The 16,815-nt window shown below is 42.3% G+C and overlaps 1 protein-coding gene across 2 annotated transcripts in view; it reads right to left on the reverse strand.

Annotated features, from left to right (window-relative positions):
* Positions 1-2,124: 2,124 nt before the first annotated feature.
* The window catches only part of LOC115321878 (parathyroid hormone/parathyroid hormone-related peptide receptor), a 287,428-nt gene continuing 272,737 nt past the window's right edge, over positions 2,125-16,815 (reverse strand). The window contains exons 12-14 of one of the 2 annotated variants that reach the window (XM_040209763.3): positions 14,007-14,163; positions 7,766-7,837; positions 2,125-5,233 (exon numbers count right to left, since the gene is read on the reverse strand). In XM_040209763.3, coding sequence (XP_040065697.3) covers positions 4,929-5,233; positions 7,766-7,837; positions 14,007-14,163 — 534 coding nt within the window. In that variant the 3' untranslated portion in view covers positions 2,125-4,928. The remainder of the gene's footprint in view (positions 5,234-7,765; positions 7,838-14,006; positions 14,164-16,815) is intronic. The other variant, XM_040500603.2, reaches the window with a different exon arrangement.

The raw sequence follows: 16,815 nt of genomic DNA on the forward strand, positions 1-16,815 counted from the left end.
AGCAAGAAAAAGAGATTGGTTCTCGCCGCTAAATCTTCCAGTAACTGCAACCGGTCGGAGTCTTATCACAACGCCAATGCAGTTTACAAAAATGCTATTCACGATGCGAGATACGCGTATTTTGACGTTAAGCTACCGTCTATGTCAGCCACGAACCCAAAACAATTTTGAAATGTTGTTAGTAAAAAAAAAATCCTATTTTGACTCAAGGCCGCGCACGGAGATATCATTTCTAGCGATGAATGGGCTGGCGTTTTGAACGATGTTTTTATTAAGTACTTTCAAACTGCTAATAATTGTAGATTTGACGCGAGTGATTTTTTGCCTATGGGGCCCGTTTTTGTCGATCCGATAGGTATTGGTAAAATATTCAATAACTTATAACTTACTTCCCTGCTGGCACTGACCGCATTGACTCAAAGCCCCTCAAACACACAAAAATGTATTACTCTTTAATATTATCTCAAATTTTTTCCCTGTCGCTTTCATCTGGAGACTTCCCTGCTGATTGGAAGATACGGAAGGCGGTGCCACTACACAAAGGAGGTGACAAATATTGGCCTTATAACTATCGACCGCTTTCGCTTACTAGCATTCCATGCAAAATACTAGATTATATCATCTACTCACAACTAGTTAGAGTCTAAACTTTTCTTCAGCACCGCTCCGCATGGCTTTCGTAAATCCTTCTCTTGCGAAACGCAACTTTTGTCATTCACCCATGATTTTCACCTAGCGCTTGACTGAGGGTCCTAGGTATACTGCATTTTTTTTTTTACTTTTCCAAAGCGTTTGATAAAGTTTTACACAAGCTGCTGCTATTAAAACTCAACAGTCTTAACATCGACGCAGATGTTCTGTCCTTGATAACTTGTTTACTCACTAATGGTTCCCAGTTTGTAACCACTAACGATGAAACATCACCACTCGCCTCCGTCAATTCTGGAGTTCCACAAAGTTCTGTATTAGGTCCGCTATTGTTTGTTATCTATATTAACGACTGGCCGAATTCGATATCATCTTCTATTAGTTTATTCACCAATGATTGTCTAATTTACACAGAAGTTACTAACGCCCCGGGATATTCTGAATTTAGCTGACATTAACCATGTCTCAAAATGGTGTGAATTATGGGGGATGGAACTTAACAGGACTAAATGCAAGGCCATGAGAGTATCGCGTAAATGTAATGTTCCTTCTTAGTTGCTCGAAAATGTCGCCTTACTTTCTGTCTCTTCTTATAAATACTTAGGTGTGTATATAACCTCATATATTTCCTGGCCAATGCATGTTGAGCATGTTATTAATAACGCTAATCGAATGCTGGGTTACCAAAAACGAAACTTTTCACTTGCCCCTTTATCTCTGAAACGAACCCGGTACAAAGCACTTGTACGCTCTAGATTACAATATACTTCTTCTATCTGGGACCCCGGCCATTGCAAACTAACTAACGCCCTAGAATCAGTTCCGAATCGCTCTGTTGGTTTTATTCTTAATAACTTCCATCGCACCGCAAGCGTGAGCTCCGTGAAAACTAGCCTATCGTTGCCTAACCTCCCTTTACGTCGCAAAATAGGTCGCTTAAGTCTCTTTCATAAGATATACCATACTAACTCATTGCTTCACAACCTACTGCTGAATCATTGGTCATATTTCGTCACGCATTGATCATATGTGTAAAGTGGACATTCTAAAATGTAACAATAATTCACTCCGAGAGTCATTAATTCCGAAAACTTCAGTGGATTGGAACCATCTTCCCCCATCTATCGCAACAATTGTTCCTGACCACTTCTTTAGAACTGCCATAATTAATCTATACTGCTCAGATTGAGCTACAAAGTGTACTGCTGCCACTAATCCCCACTCCCCTCTGTAATGTCGATGGCCTTGACGTTTTTTTAAATAAATAAATAAATTATTAATCTGCATGTGAGAACCGTAGGATATACTTTAAAGCACACGGCCTAGAAAAGAGGGTGTCCTTACCTTCGCTAAAACATTAGATGCGCCTCTCGTTGATATGTCGAAGTTAAAAAAGGCAATGACTTCGTACTATCCAGCGATGACGACAAGAGCTTCGAGCACTCTCTCTGGAGATCAAGTGAAAAACAACCAGTCTTTTTTATCCTCAAAGATTCGCATATCTTTCTTTTATTTCAATCACGATAAGAATGTTGACAGATACATTGCAGAAATTCAATCTTGCAGTGCATTTGACCGCGATCTAGATCTTTCAAAGAGCAACTTAGTCTCCACATACCAAATTACACACATCACTGACATACTATTGCGTAAGCATATTTAGGGTATGACTTATGTGACTGATCGTTCTACGGCGCTTGTACAATCCAGAAGCATTAGAATAGTTGGATAATTTCAGCACATATAAAACAAGAAATGATGATTCTTCAACTTTATTTTTGTAAGACTAGTAACAACGAACTGATTCAATATGTTTTGCAAAAATGGTGATGTTTGCTTCTAAAAAGTAGCTATTACCGCAGTTGGTTGTGTTTGATTATGATGTAGATTAAAAAAGTTTAATTGTCAATTGCAATCTTACCTTGGTACTCCGACCGTGTACATGTCAGGAAGCTTTTAATTATATCTGCGATTGGTCTCTGACTCATGTAACGTGAACAAGAAGGTCCTAAGAATAGAGCTGGCAATTTTTATTTATAACTCCACACATTTATTCCAAGGTTTCTTTTTCGTAATTAGGCAAGCTTGACACCAATCTTGCAGTCCCGTACATAGTGTCACCAAATAAGTTCCAGCCGACAGTAATAAAGGACGAAACCCCCGTCACACGTGCTCCAGCTAATAACTTGCAGCGTCAGCTTACACATTGTTTTGTGCGACTTTAAGAACTTCGCACTTCGTCGAGGAGTGACATTTTGTGAGGCAACTGGGACGATGCACAATTTGAGAAGTTCTACGCATTTGCCAACGTTTACATGACTTATATATGACGACTATGGTGATAGCCGTCATATATATTTATATACGTGACGGCTATAGTCTTTGTGTGCACAGAAAAACACTTTTTTTATAAACAATAAAGAAAATATAATACGCGATACCCTGTAAGTTGACAAGTGAGCCAGTGTCTACTTGTCTGGACATTTTATAAAAGGCCGAAATGCATAAAAAAACATCAAACTTTCCTAAAATAAACTACTATTGGAAAATTATTTGTATACTGGCCTCCAAACGCTTCCTAAGGTAGAACACTACAGAACAACCTGATGCTGCTCCTGGTGCCACATAAGATTAATTTTAAATGACCTTGTTGAATAACACTTCTTTGCCCAAAAATGTTTTGTACAGATTTTTGAGATGTTTCGATGTGGTATAGAATGCAGGTTTTAGTAGATGACTGGTATTTTCCAAGAACCCACTTCCGCGCAAGAAATGGCAATATTAGACAATCCAATTTTAATTGGAGATCTCTATGTTTTCAAATGTCCTATTGTCAACCAGACAAAAATGTTGTTGCAAACAGCCTTAGAAATGACCAAGCAAGTACCTTTATTAAATACATACAGTAACATCTTACAATTTACCTTGTTTCTGGACTCTATGCAGCCTGATGTAGCTCATTTTTGTCACGTACATCTTTCATTCCGTTTCCAAACACGCACACAACTGGTCACTAATGAATAAAAATTCCGTCGGTATAATTTTTTTATTTCCAAAACAAAGTGTATGTCTGCTAAAGTGATGGTTTCTTTAATTCAACCTGCCTATATTAGTTTCAGATTTCTGCTAATTTATTTAAAAAAAGGGAATACTGTGGTGTATAATCTTGAAAATGAGGCGGCCACTGGTGTTTTTTGTTTTTCTCTCATTTTTGTTTTTACGGTGACGTAATGTGATGTAGCAGGCTGGATGTTCTTAGCCCGGTTTAAAATTCAGTTTGCACGTGTCTAACAACTAGGAAACATCATCATTAAAACTTTAAGAGCGACCTTTCTAACACAGTTAAAATTTAACAAAAGGTACGAGTGCATAATATTATTTGACGATTGACGCTTTCGAGAACCTGAACGCCCATTGCTTTGAATTGGTTGACACTGGTACGTGAAATAAACGAATAGAGAAATGAAAGGATTTACCACAGCTGTGTATAGCAAACCGCCAGTTAATGATTAAGCTGGCGACGTTTTTGAAAACTAAGAAACGTTAGCGACAATATTAACTTCATGTAATTGAACGGCAGACACTTTATAAAATATTGACGATTCTGTGTATTCAATTTCACTCAAGTTTGAGCTTAAAACTGTGTGGTGACAACGATTGATAGTATTCAAGCATTGCCTCCTTGATGTTCGCAGGAAGATGCGGAGATCGTAGAACTTTCTCACCGCAGATGAACAGCCCGAGAAATTGGACTCGCTTTCCGCTAAATCATCGTGGACAGGTCCCTAATTTTCACAAAAATCCACACTCCGCTTTGTCAACTTTTAAAGTTCAGAGGTGGTGGATTTTTCCCAGGCTATTCACTTTTCTAACAGCGCTTTAGCGCTGCGTTGGCGGTGAAAATGCTCTCAGATGATGTTAATATGCGATCAACTCTTGAGACAAAATATTTCCATCATAGTTCTACAAACGGTAACAGTTTAACATGACATTCTTGCGTACTCATATCGAGGGGATGATTTTTTGTTTTCTCAGAAGTCGAGCTGGTTCAACCGGTTCTCAACCCCGCCTTATAAGACACCCAATTCGACTGACACTGATGGTTGGTCACAGTTCTCCACAACCACTTTGCGGTCATGATTGTCCCGACGTGGTTACCGAGATCACTGAACGCAGGCTAATTCGACGTTTCCATTAACAAGGGGGCAGTGGCGTGGTTCAGGCAGTCCTCTGGGGATCACTGTACACGGTCCCTGAAAGCCACGACAAAGGGCCTAACCTTAGAGGCATGTCTCTTTCTGGATGACCCCTTCGAGAAGGTTGTCTTCGCTCGTATCGGCTGGTGCACCGCCGTCCGAGTCGGCATCGTGGCACTCCCAGCGAATCGGACAGCCTCCGTTGAGTTTTCGCTGGCTGCCTGTCTTGTCTTCCGGCGTCCGCTTGGCTGGGTCCAGGTACTCCGGAATGGACATCCTCTTGACCGCACCGAGCGACTCCTGGTCGGCGTTGCTCAGCAGCCGCTGGCTCGTCCTACTCTTAATTGAGTTCGGAGACGGGCTCTTGGCTACGCCTTCTCTCCTGTCCACTGTGTACAAAACAAACGAAAAAAGAAAGGGAAAGGGCGTTAGGAAGATTATACAGGAGTGTAACTGTAACCCATTGCCGTAAACGAGTGGGAGGTTGTGAGTGTCTAAATAATTGAAAGGGAGCTCCCGTGCAGCAAAACTAAAGACGGCCGCTTCTCATTGGGCGTGATTTCTTAATTAGTGCTCGAACGATGCCAATTATCTGTGAAAAATACAGGCTGAAGGTATTGCAGTCCATATTAAGAGTGCATGAATCGGGTTTCGAATTGCAGAACGCAAATTTCTCTAGCGTCAACACTGCCAAGAGAACCGGAATATTTCGTGGATTTTTCTTTCACCAAGAATGCTGTGAATTGCGCGGAGCGTTATGATTCGCATCGTTATTGGTACAACCCTAGTGCAGACCAAACATAAACAGAACACGCGAATGATGTCTCATCTCGTGGGAGCACAGCCCTGTTGGCAGCAGAAAAGCTACGCCAGAACGTAGCGCGTACTCGAACAGCCTGGCGCAGGGCAAGCCGCTTGTTCATGATCAATATTACGGGTGGACGGTGAACATTGCACTTTCGGCAGCCGCCTATGCATCGTAGTGCGAATGGGTAGCGTCAAGCTTGAATACCTAAGCAGGCAAAAAAGGTGCGGCGTCCCCACTTCAGTCACGATTTGGACCCTAAGCAGGCGTCTTCCACCGCACGGGCTGTTTTATTAAACTCCTCGACGTCCTGGGGTAGATCTTCGGCCGCTTCTAGGATAGCAATCTCATTGAACAAAACATCGTTCTCCTGCTCAGTATATTCTTGGTGAGCGATGAACATTATTTTTAATGCATATCTTGCGATAAGCTGATGACGTTTTCGTGTATATTGTGCACCTTTTAGTAAAGCTTTCAAGTACTGGAATTTTACAAATATATTTAGATATGCACCCGTATCAAAATAAAAGCCACACAACGTACAAGTGAACCATAATTCTGACCAAACATGCTGGCAATCATTTTTAATCTTTATTATTTTATCAAAGTCGTATTGATGAAAATTGTTTTATTAATGGCCACGCGCGTTGTAAACTAGAAATTTTAGCTAAAAAAATCGCCTTGATGAATATTGAAAACACAGGTTATTTGACTACTTACTAATTACTCTAGGTTTTACAAATGTAAAACAACAACTTTTGTGTTAGTAGGTGTAACCTGGGTTTACCAACTGATCCAAGAATCATAACATGTGGAGCTAACGACAACTGCTACATCATGCAGACAACTTGATTACTTTCTGTAGGGGGTGCATTGTAATTGGTAGAGGGCGTTAGAACGGCAGCGGGGATTCGGAGATCACTGTGAAAATTTCAGGATATTTCTTGGTGTCATTACGCTAATATTGGGGATGCTGTCCGTTAATAGTTTCTTCCTTAATAATCCTACCGAGAAGCGGGTCTTCATTTTATTTTTTGCCATGAATTTTAAAAGGTTTACAACTGTCATCATCGCCATCATCATAATCACTGTCGGTTTATTTTATAAGCTCATCAGGAGCGAAATTGTCCTGATTAGGCTTGACAAAAGAGAATTAGATATGTTAATGTTCATTCAATTTATAGTTATACAAAATTCTTTTTTCAGTTATGAAACGAGGAATAACTGTAATTAACCCATTGACGGTCTAGTTATTTTGTTTTATCGAAAAGTTGTTTCCCATAGTCGTGTTTTATTTCCCCAAAAAAGGTTATAAAGAAATCCAAATGCACCGGCGTTTCCTTAGTAATTTAGCGGGAACACATAGAGTGCTTGCACCCAGTTAAGGTTTAGAAAGATCAAATTAAAATATTTAAGGCCAAATGTTGTCACTTATTTTCTTCCATTTTATTTTATTTTGGTACATCCGCTTCAGCAAAATTCCAGAGGTTTCATACTTCCAACCGGAGGCACACTTTACAGTGCTTCTCCGTTGAATGATGAATCTTCAACCTGTGACTTTAATTTCTAAGCGCGTTAGAAATCTGCATCAAAAAAGTCAGTGCGTCTATTGCCTCTACCGCCAAAGTGGCCGGCATTTCAAGTGATCATCACTGCCACGGAGCGTCTAATATATATAAAAAAACATGAATATCCCAGCAAAGCGACACACCGCGTGAATAATAACGTTTACAGATCACCGAAGACATAACAAATAGCCACACCTCCGGCGGTTTGCTCAGTTTTGTGGTGTGGTGGGCTCTTTGAAACACGTGATCGACGCAGTACATCTATGGCGACGACCGTAAAATGGTTTACAAAAGCAAATAGCAACAGAACTCAATGACAGGTAAAAACAGTATACACAAAATAACTTGCACGAAACTCACAACAAATATCTTGTTTAGAATACATAATAAATAGTGAAGTATTAGTCGAAGAAGCTGTAAACGCCTGAATTGAGGTTATTGATACCGATTCTATTGAAAGTGTTAAAACAATGTTCAATGCGATTCATTAGAATCGTTAGCTTTATTTTTCATTGGAAAGACGGAAAGTAACCCTCAGTATTACTCACGGTGCGGAGATACAGTCGACGAAAGTGAGACGTCTCTTAGCACAGGGTTGAGCTCGCGGCCTTCGGGATATTCTTTACCTCGGAACAAAAAGATCCGGTGCTTAGTACATCTGGTAAAAAAATCTCCGTGTAGACAATAGTCTCCAGAAATAAGAGAAGAGATTTGTATAGGACGAGGCCCATAATTCACAGCCTAGAGTTGCCCGCGGTAGAGCCTGCGACACCTAAGGACCTACCTTTTTTCAGTATGATTCTGTAGCAGCAAATAAAAACTGTCATCAAATATTCTTCATCATTTGAACCTATGCAATGTCGAGCTCCGCGAGATATTGCCCATCGGTTCGCTTGTAGAAGTTGCGCCCCTTGCAGGTTCGCTTTCAAGGGGCGTGGTCGTACATCCACAAAGGTCGTTCGAGGTTGACTGGGAATCAATATTTTCACAAAAAAGTTTTAAAAAAAATCACCAAGTACAAAACTATATAATTTTAGAAACTCCTGCATGCCCATCCAGACATCGCTGCCTTCGTTTGGCAGCTCCCTGATTACCTTGCCGTAGAAAGAACTAGAATGCCTAACAGCAGACAAACGAACGTGTCTGTGGCATTCATTTTTCAGCCGCTGTCGTCCTTCTCCAAACTGTCGACATCATTCGTGCATTTTTTTACCGTGATAGAGATTGTTCCCCTAATGCTCTTGCTAAACTTCCAGATGATTTACCTTAATCCTTACGCCTAAATATGAGTGTTCACCACTGTTCCACAGGTACAGAAACAATTATTGCCGCCATGACAGCTGAAAAACCTTGCACATGCTTCAAATATGCCCTTCAAGTTGCAGGATATTCGACAAGAATTCCATTAACGTTCTGCGCAAGCTTGATTATACTGCACTTATTCAGATTTCTTGTGAGCAAAAGTCCCGGTAAACATTTGTAGATTCTCTGAACATGCTCCCCTCTCCTTACATATTTCTCTTTTGATTTGTCGTTCTTAACAATGGCTTAGTCGCCACCAGGGATGGGCAGTATTTCAAATACCAGTATTTGAAGTACGTATTACAAATACTTTGTGTATTTCGCATTTGTATTTATTTACAAATCGGGTAATGTATTTGACGTGTGTATTTGAATACTAAAACGTGGGTATTTCAAATACAATTGTAATTAAATACAATTTTGTTGGCGAAAATACATCCCTCAAATTTATTGCCACTGTCCAGAGCAGGAAGAAAACTACTTTCTGCACCGAATGCAGTGTCTCTCAATCAAGCACAAGCGTTTAGTGGCTTTGTGATTACGGTGCTAGTCCAGGGCAAGAATCGTAACGAAATCGACCTTCACAGGCAGACTGGCTAAACAAGTGCCTGTGACAACTTGTGATGCTTTCCAGCCTGATCTCCATCCACATTTTTGCCTGGAACATTCTAGTGCTGCGCGTCTTGGTCGTCTCGGTTCTTTGTTGGTCTATACCAACATGTAATCGACAAACAGCGCTGCTTGAAGCTCTGTACTTTTTCACCTATTACGTCCAAGCTGATTACATTTTTTTGTGATTATATTTCTGTTACGTTACTAGAGCCTCGCACACTAACTCCCGAGTGTGCGATGCAAAAATAAAATGAGATACTCAGAAACCTGTTGCAGGTGCCCTGAAGTCGCTGACACAAATTTTGAGGAATGTATTTGAAAAAGTATTTGGAGGAGACCAAATACATTTGGTTGTATTTGTATCTTGTACCTAAATACTTTTTTGGAAATGTAATTAGGTTTGTAATTAAGTACATCTTGACGAAGTATTTTGTATTTGTATTTCGATACATATTTGCATGTATTTTGCCCATGCCTGGTCAACACTAAACTGTGTGTGCAAGGTTTTGTTTATGCCCGTCTCTTTCTTCAATTATGTCGGTGCTACTTGACAATATAGTGATCTCCAAGGAAGAGCAAGGCACGGTGCATAATTGCACGCTGCCAAAAAGACGTGACTACAACAAGGGACTAGCCTCCAGAGCACAGTTAAAGCTACCACATTAATTTTGGGAGGGAACGTGGCTCTCGATCGCTGGATTTCATGGCATATTCATTTAACACGTATAACACGGCACGTCCCATCACACCACAGACGTTATATGAAGCAGTGCCAGCCGCCGTTTGTTATGACTGCTGTCAAAGCTTAAATAACGTATCTAAGCGCCAATGATTTTAAGAGTTGCGATTTTTGTTAGCTTCACAAGCGGTAGTTCCAAACCTAGTTAAAAGCCAAAAAAGAAAGAGCCTACACAAGCGAGAATATGAATCATATTGCTACTTAATTACACCTAGAATAAATCCGTCGGTGTTTTCTCTCGAAACGTCACAAGATTCTTGGTCCACCTTGCTAGGAGCCGCGTCTCAGCTGAGACTGTGGGAAAGAAAGCAATGCCAAAGCCAGCGCTCGAGCTAAGCTGGACTCAAGCCGCGTCTCAAGACAGTCGCGCGCACGACCCTTCGCACTGGTTTCTTTCACTCAGTCTCAGCTGAGACGCTGTTCTAGCAAGCCGGCCCTGGTCCCTGTCCAAATTAATTTACCGCTCTTTTCCAAAGCTGAAAATATTATGTATCACAACAAGGAACTTCAATCGGCGAGGCGAATAAAGCCTTCATTTACTTTGTGTAAAGAAAAAAAAAACAAGAAAAAAAAAAACATGAGAGATAGTTTTTTGAGTAAACGGACAACACTTACGGAACCATGCTGGATCAGATGACAAAACAGAATTATTTAAACAATCCTGCTCAGTATGCTACAAGGCTACGTTTCATTGCTAAGTTTTCCGCCCATCCATTCTCGTCTCGTGGCGTATTTTTAGTTTATCACGCAGATTGACAGTTCTCTCGAAAATGCCTCCTTTTTCGCGCTGCGAAGTTGAGTAATACAATCAGACAATAACGTAATTTGGCTTGTGCTTAACTGTGAACACAAGCCGGCAAATTCTGCTTTGTCCTCGATTTGCGGCGGTGGAAGGACTCGCACCTTTTCAGATTGAGGCTGCCCTGCCATTTTTGCTAATCCCATGACATCGAGGAGCAAGAAAATACGACGCTGCGTAAACAGGTCATTTTGGGCGTTGCCACGTGGGTAGTATGGGTCTATGCGGATATATACACATAATATAAATAAACGTAAATGTGAGTGCCGAAAGCATTCCCATCCCCTGCTCAACAAATGCTTGCTCGGTAAGACCAAGCGAGCCACCTGCCTTCCTCTGGGATTACGGATTTTCTCGGGTTTGCCTGGTCTCCACTTAAATTTTGTTTGTGAGAGTATTTATTTGAGATCGTTCTTAGAAAAAGCTTGTTCGTAGTTGCAGCAAGATAGGTGACCAACGGTATGGGTACTGGCACTCGCTTCCGATATTGCACTCTTGCTGCTCGGCGGAGTTAGTCATAAATCTCCATTTCGTGTTGCGCTACTAGGCTATATGTGCACGTGTCTGATACCAATACTGTGTTCTTTTGTTTGCATCTGTGAGAAGGGTACACCAAGGTAATAGTGTACCTTAATTCTTTTTTATTATTTGCTTATAATGCTAACATTAACCCAATAAGAGTCTTACTACCCCAACATAATTAGCTAAAATCACAAATAAATACGACTCCCAAAACCTTTAAGCTGGCGACTTGAATTATATGTGCTCGCGGGATCTCGCTTCATTGTACGCGCCGTTACGGAAAAATTCATAATGAGGTAGCACATTGAGTGGAGGGTTGTAAACAGCTCGTAGATTGAAGTTTTATTCTTCAACTAAAATCTATCCCCAAATTATTAGGTGATTTAATTTAGTGTCAGGATACTACTCATTCAATATTTTTCTGCGGATTCACGTACATGTTTAATACACCCAAAAAAACCATCTGCTCGAAACCCAAACCGAAACACGAGCATTGAAGCTCATGGCCGGAAGTCACGTGGCTACACTCGAACGCGTTTTTTTTTTTATTGTTTTTTTCTTTGTCAGCCTTTCCGGCTTCTGAAGCAGACGACGACAACGACAAACTTACGTGAACCGCTTGTCGTGCGATTATTTTGCACTTATATCCCTTCCGCTCGATGCTTTGCGCTTGGCCGGTACCACGAAAGACAGTTCCGAAGCAGCGGCCAAACGTCCGTCGTGCCCCGCTATCGCGTCGTTGAGCCCGTGGTACGTCGCCATATTTACAGTGATGTGCACATGAACAGTGCTCCTGAAACTTAATACCGCCACTCGGTTACCCCATTATTTATTTATTTCCGGCTACTCACCGTTAAATTAGTCACTGTAGCAGATGGAACTATCACCTTAGGCAAAATTGTGATCGGGAAGTCGACCCTTTCCCACATAGTTTTAGCGGTAGGTTCAGAAATAGCACAAAATGTGCCAGAAATGGACCATCTCGTGGCGGCGTTAAGTTTGGGGTGCACTGTACTTCTGTGATGTGCGCAAAAAAAATTTTTTTTCTTTTTTTCCGGAAGCGTGTTGCATTTTTTGTATGCCACAAAAATAGCGTTATCATATTTTCTATTTTTGATATTGCATTTATGTCTTAGATAACCCACGACTTTGACTATATTTGTTACAGATAGTTTCAACTCCACATGAACATGGAAACAACAGTGAGCGCGACTGAAACAGGCCAATTCTCCACGGGCTGTTTTCGGGCAGATACAAAACTATTTTCTAGGCGCAAATTGTGTTATGGGTCGTTGGGCTCTTACAAGTCATGTTCAAATAAAAATGTCGGCAAGCATAAATACCCTCTGAATGTCTTTAAGATTTCAATGATTCAAGCAATCAAGACCAAGCGCACAGTAGAGATGAAACTCCCGCCCCGCAGAAATTTAAATGCCTTTGTGAGGGGGGGGGGGGGGGGGGGGTTGCCAGCTAATCGCGAGCCAATCTGAAAGCCAGCGGCGCGATACCTCTTGGCTATGATCCCACTGAGAAGACACGTGCCACACAAATGGGGTAACATAGCATTTTTCGCCTCCCGTAAGCATCGTTAAGACCAGAGACGACGGAAAGAATGGTTTTAGTTGTTTTAAAGTTTTAGTATTGCGTATACAAGCGAACGAAAGCCTTGTGCGTTTGCGGTAGCGTTCCAAAGTTTTACTGAGGCCTTGGATTTGTGCATGGCAACATCGCGCATGCGCAGCGTGGAGAACGCAACGCTAGAGCAAACGCACAGCGCTTGCGTTTGCTCATATACCCTATGCTAAAACTCACTGTTAAGACGCGTGTGTTGTCCCCATTCTTTCCGTCGTCTCGGGTGTTAATGATGGCCAACCTTTACCAGCTCGCCTGTTTAGTAGCTTTATTATCCCGTAAGTATGCCCGATTTAAATAGTGACTTTTAGCAAACCGTTACCGTGTTCCGCATACCGGACTACCGGAGCCTTTAGAGCATGCTTTTAAGCGGGTGCCCGAGTGGTACCGTGACCGCGGGGAGCGCGATTAAAAGCCTGCTTTTAAGGCTCCGGCAGCTGCGGTACGCGGAACACGGTAAAGGTTTGCTAAAATTGCATAATACTATAGACGACTGCAAGCAAGGCCACTGGCCGCCGCCATGTCTTTGCTAGTTCGGACAAGCCCGTGCAATTTCAGGCTTGCCAAAGTTATGTTCACGCGCAAGCTGCACACGCTTGCACTTCTGGGGTACCCGTTGGGGTGACAGGCTTGCGATTGTCTATAGAGCGCGAAAAAGCCAGCGAAGTACCGGGTACTGCAATGGGAATGGAATAAGAATCCAGCAGACATTTCTTATGTCTTTTAATTGGTTGCTTTTCAGAATTGCTCTCTTAATTTGCGTTTTTGGACAACCGAAACTCGCAATTTGTTTGCGGGAGGTAGCTTTCTTTTATATTAATACGACTGGTATCTCCTATTTTGAAAACGGATTACGAATCTTCACTTGTAATTTGTCTTCAGAGATGACTATTTTAATGAATTAGTTTGTAAACATTATGTGTTTAGTTGGCCTGTTATCACGTAATAAGAATATTCCAGGGAATAACTTTTTTTAAAGGGACTTTTCATTTAGTTTATGATAGAAAGGGGCACAATGTAAAACCTCACACGACGAAAAAATAAGAAAACTGGAGAGACGACCATTATCTTAAAGTCATCTAATAAATGTACGGCAGTATTTCAAGGGCGGTCGACTAAGTGTTTCTAAAAAGTGCGCTCGGTGTTGGGTAGTCCAGGCCAGCCGTGTCTGCGCGGTGCTCACCGGAGTGCAACGATTGGATGGAACTCCGACCTCTGCTGAGGAAAGTGACCGACTGGGTGAAGAGCGAGTGCCGGTGCTGCAGCTGCTTGTCCCCGCAGCCCGGACCGCGACGGTCGCAGCGCCATCTCTGGAACAACTTGCGCAGCTCCGTCTGCACCTGGGGCGCCAAGATACGCGAGCAGTCAGCGCGGAACGCTTCCTTGGGCAGACGCCCAGTTAGCGAAAATGAAATAAACGACCCCTTGGTAATGGACTGCCCGAAGACAAGAAATGGTTAAACAGGCTACATAAATGGTAACGATTATAAAGGACACGTGCTACGTTATTCTTATATTGCAGTTATTAGGATAATCTAGGTGTTATAGAAAGGTGCGCATACACAAAAAATTCACTCTATTTATATAGAAGCATAAATTTATCACGCATAAAACGCAATGAGCTAAGAAATAGAGTTAATACAGTAGTAAAAAAGGTTACACATAAACGTGCAGCTTTTAAAAGAACAGAGACAATTCAAGTTTTATTTTGTCATTGGACAACCTGTCCTCGTCTCGACAGATCCCGGAAAACGATAAAATTGGAATACGTCGGTTCCGTATTTGAACGGATGACATTTCTTCCTTAAGATCGTGTCTCTTGTGCGCAACACAAGCGTATCCTGAAAATATATTTAGATTGATAGATACCAGTGGAGTTACGAAACTTATTATGTAAAAGTCGGCGTTGTCGCCGTTCCGCCATTGTCAAGTCTACTACATTACAATAGTAACTGACAACTCAATTAGGAAAGAAAGTACGCTGCGAATTTGGAACATGTTATTAGTGCTCCACAGCCATCTAGATCGCACCACTGGCAGATAAGAACAGAAAAGAACGAATCATGAAGAAGCGTGGACGCATCTGGCGACGCCCTGCCTTTTTTATGCTCTCACTCTCAATTACGCTCTCAAGGATCACTCGGTGAGAAGCTAATGTTCGCACTACCTAGGGTGGTATCTGGAACGCGTCTCCGACTGGCTGTCAACCACGTTAAAAAAGTAGTCCGTCGATTTTCGCGCGATGACGTCATAGGAAGTGTCACGCTGTCCCCGGCAGCCATCCTGGCGGCATCATAGAAGCGGTGATGGATGTGGCAGACGCCTGTTCTGATCCAGGTCACTCTCCATCTCGACAGTCCACGGAAGCTTTTGGGCAGCCAGGAGTAGGGACGCCGTAACGTCAGCGACACTAACGTTCGCTTGTACGTTTCGCCATCCGATGGCAAGACACCCAGGTTTTTGTGAGGTCACTTGTCGCGACTTTGGGACCACTTTCGATGCATGTGCGGAATGGGACACGAAAGACGTCAGGCGGAGATACGTTCCGGGCACCGTACCAGGGGGAAGAAGGTGGGAAAGGGATTGCGCCACAGCATGGAAGCGGACATGATAAGAACGCATGTGTTGTTGGACATTTACAACTTTATTTTATGCGAGACAAAGGGCACATGCTTGTCATTTAATGTGATGTTTAGATAAATGTGCACTTTCGTTCCAGCTCATTTGTTTGGTTTTGTTTTTTCCCGTCATGTGATCACGCACAGCGACTTGCCTGCGGCTTTGTTCACATCGGCCAGGTCACCGTCTTCGCGAGTCATATCTGCGAAGTGCGACTCAAGGGCTCGTTAGTGCTTATCAGAAGTATCTTATGAGATAAGTATATCGAGAAACATACGAGAATCGTCGTGACAGTAAGTTCTTGTTTTAATTCTTGTTTTTTGTAGTTGCGGACCTGGACTTCAGCTCGTGCAACCTAACAAGGGCCTCCCTGTTGGCCTGCTTCCAGTATGAGTAAGCTTCCCTTATGACGCCGAGCTGCAAGCACAAGCCAGTAGACATGATACTCCTGCCGCTCGAGTGCAATGCAGCCCGGGCGCATTACAAAGGAGGAGCTCGGGCACCCTCTAAATTCACGCAATGACTAGCGATAATGTCAGACAGCTGAAAAACTTCCACGTCGCTCCTGTATTTTTCATCCGAACGTATGGCTGTTCGAGATGTTTTAAAATATTTAGCAAGCTTCAGTAATGTGCTCAAACCTGATAGAGCTTCGATGCCGGCCGAAATCAGACAAGAGGAGATCATTTCGTCTAATGTGCGCTGTTGTTTTCAAGGCGTCCTCCAACCTTTCCTAGTCCTTCATTTACGCGACTACACTTTTTAAGTCCACCTGATTAAGCAACTTGTTCTTCGTGGCTAGGGTCAAGTAATCAGTGTAGCTTGCAGTCGTAGTCACAACTTCCAGGAAAAACAAGTGATTTTGGCTGAGAAGTTTTAATTACATGCTCATTTTATTCATGTGGCATTCTAGTTAACCCAAGGCATCTTGGAGTACTCTTTTGAAAGTACCAATATACATGCGTACATGGCTTTTTTCATAGCAGGTCGTCATTAGAAGGTTCGACCGTACTGTTGCGGCTTGTGTATCCAAAGCAATTCCAAGTCACAAGCGCGTATAGTGTGACCAGGGCTGCAACAAAAGGCCCCCATCGCCCCAATTAATCACATATTATCACGCGAGAATACTATATACAATTTCAAGTTTCAGACAAATCAGGCATGGCCAGTGCCTGGATGCAAGGATTGGTGCTTGGAAGAAGTCAATCGGCGCAGGATGTTTGTCCTGTTAATATGGAAACCCGTTAATAAAAGCTCAGTTTTGAAAGGTGACAAGGATATGTCAAGTGTTTTCAGTGTATTGATGAGCCTAGCTCATTCTACCTAATGCAAAGCAGCCTCAGCTGATGGGCTATCTGTTCGTTAGTTATATG

The sequence above is a fragment of the Ixodes scapularis genome, unplaced genomic scaffold (genome assembly GCF_016920785.2).
Source record: "Ixodes scapularis isolate PalLabHiFi unplaced genomic scaffold, ASM1692078v2 PGA_scaffold5__190_contigs__length_132052651, whole genome shotgun sequence".
NCBI lineage: Eukaryota > Metazoa > Arthropoda > Arachnida > Ixodida > Ixodidae > Ixodes > Ixodes scapularis.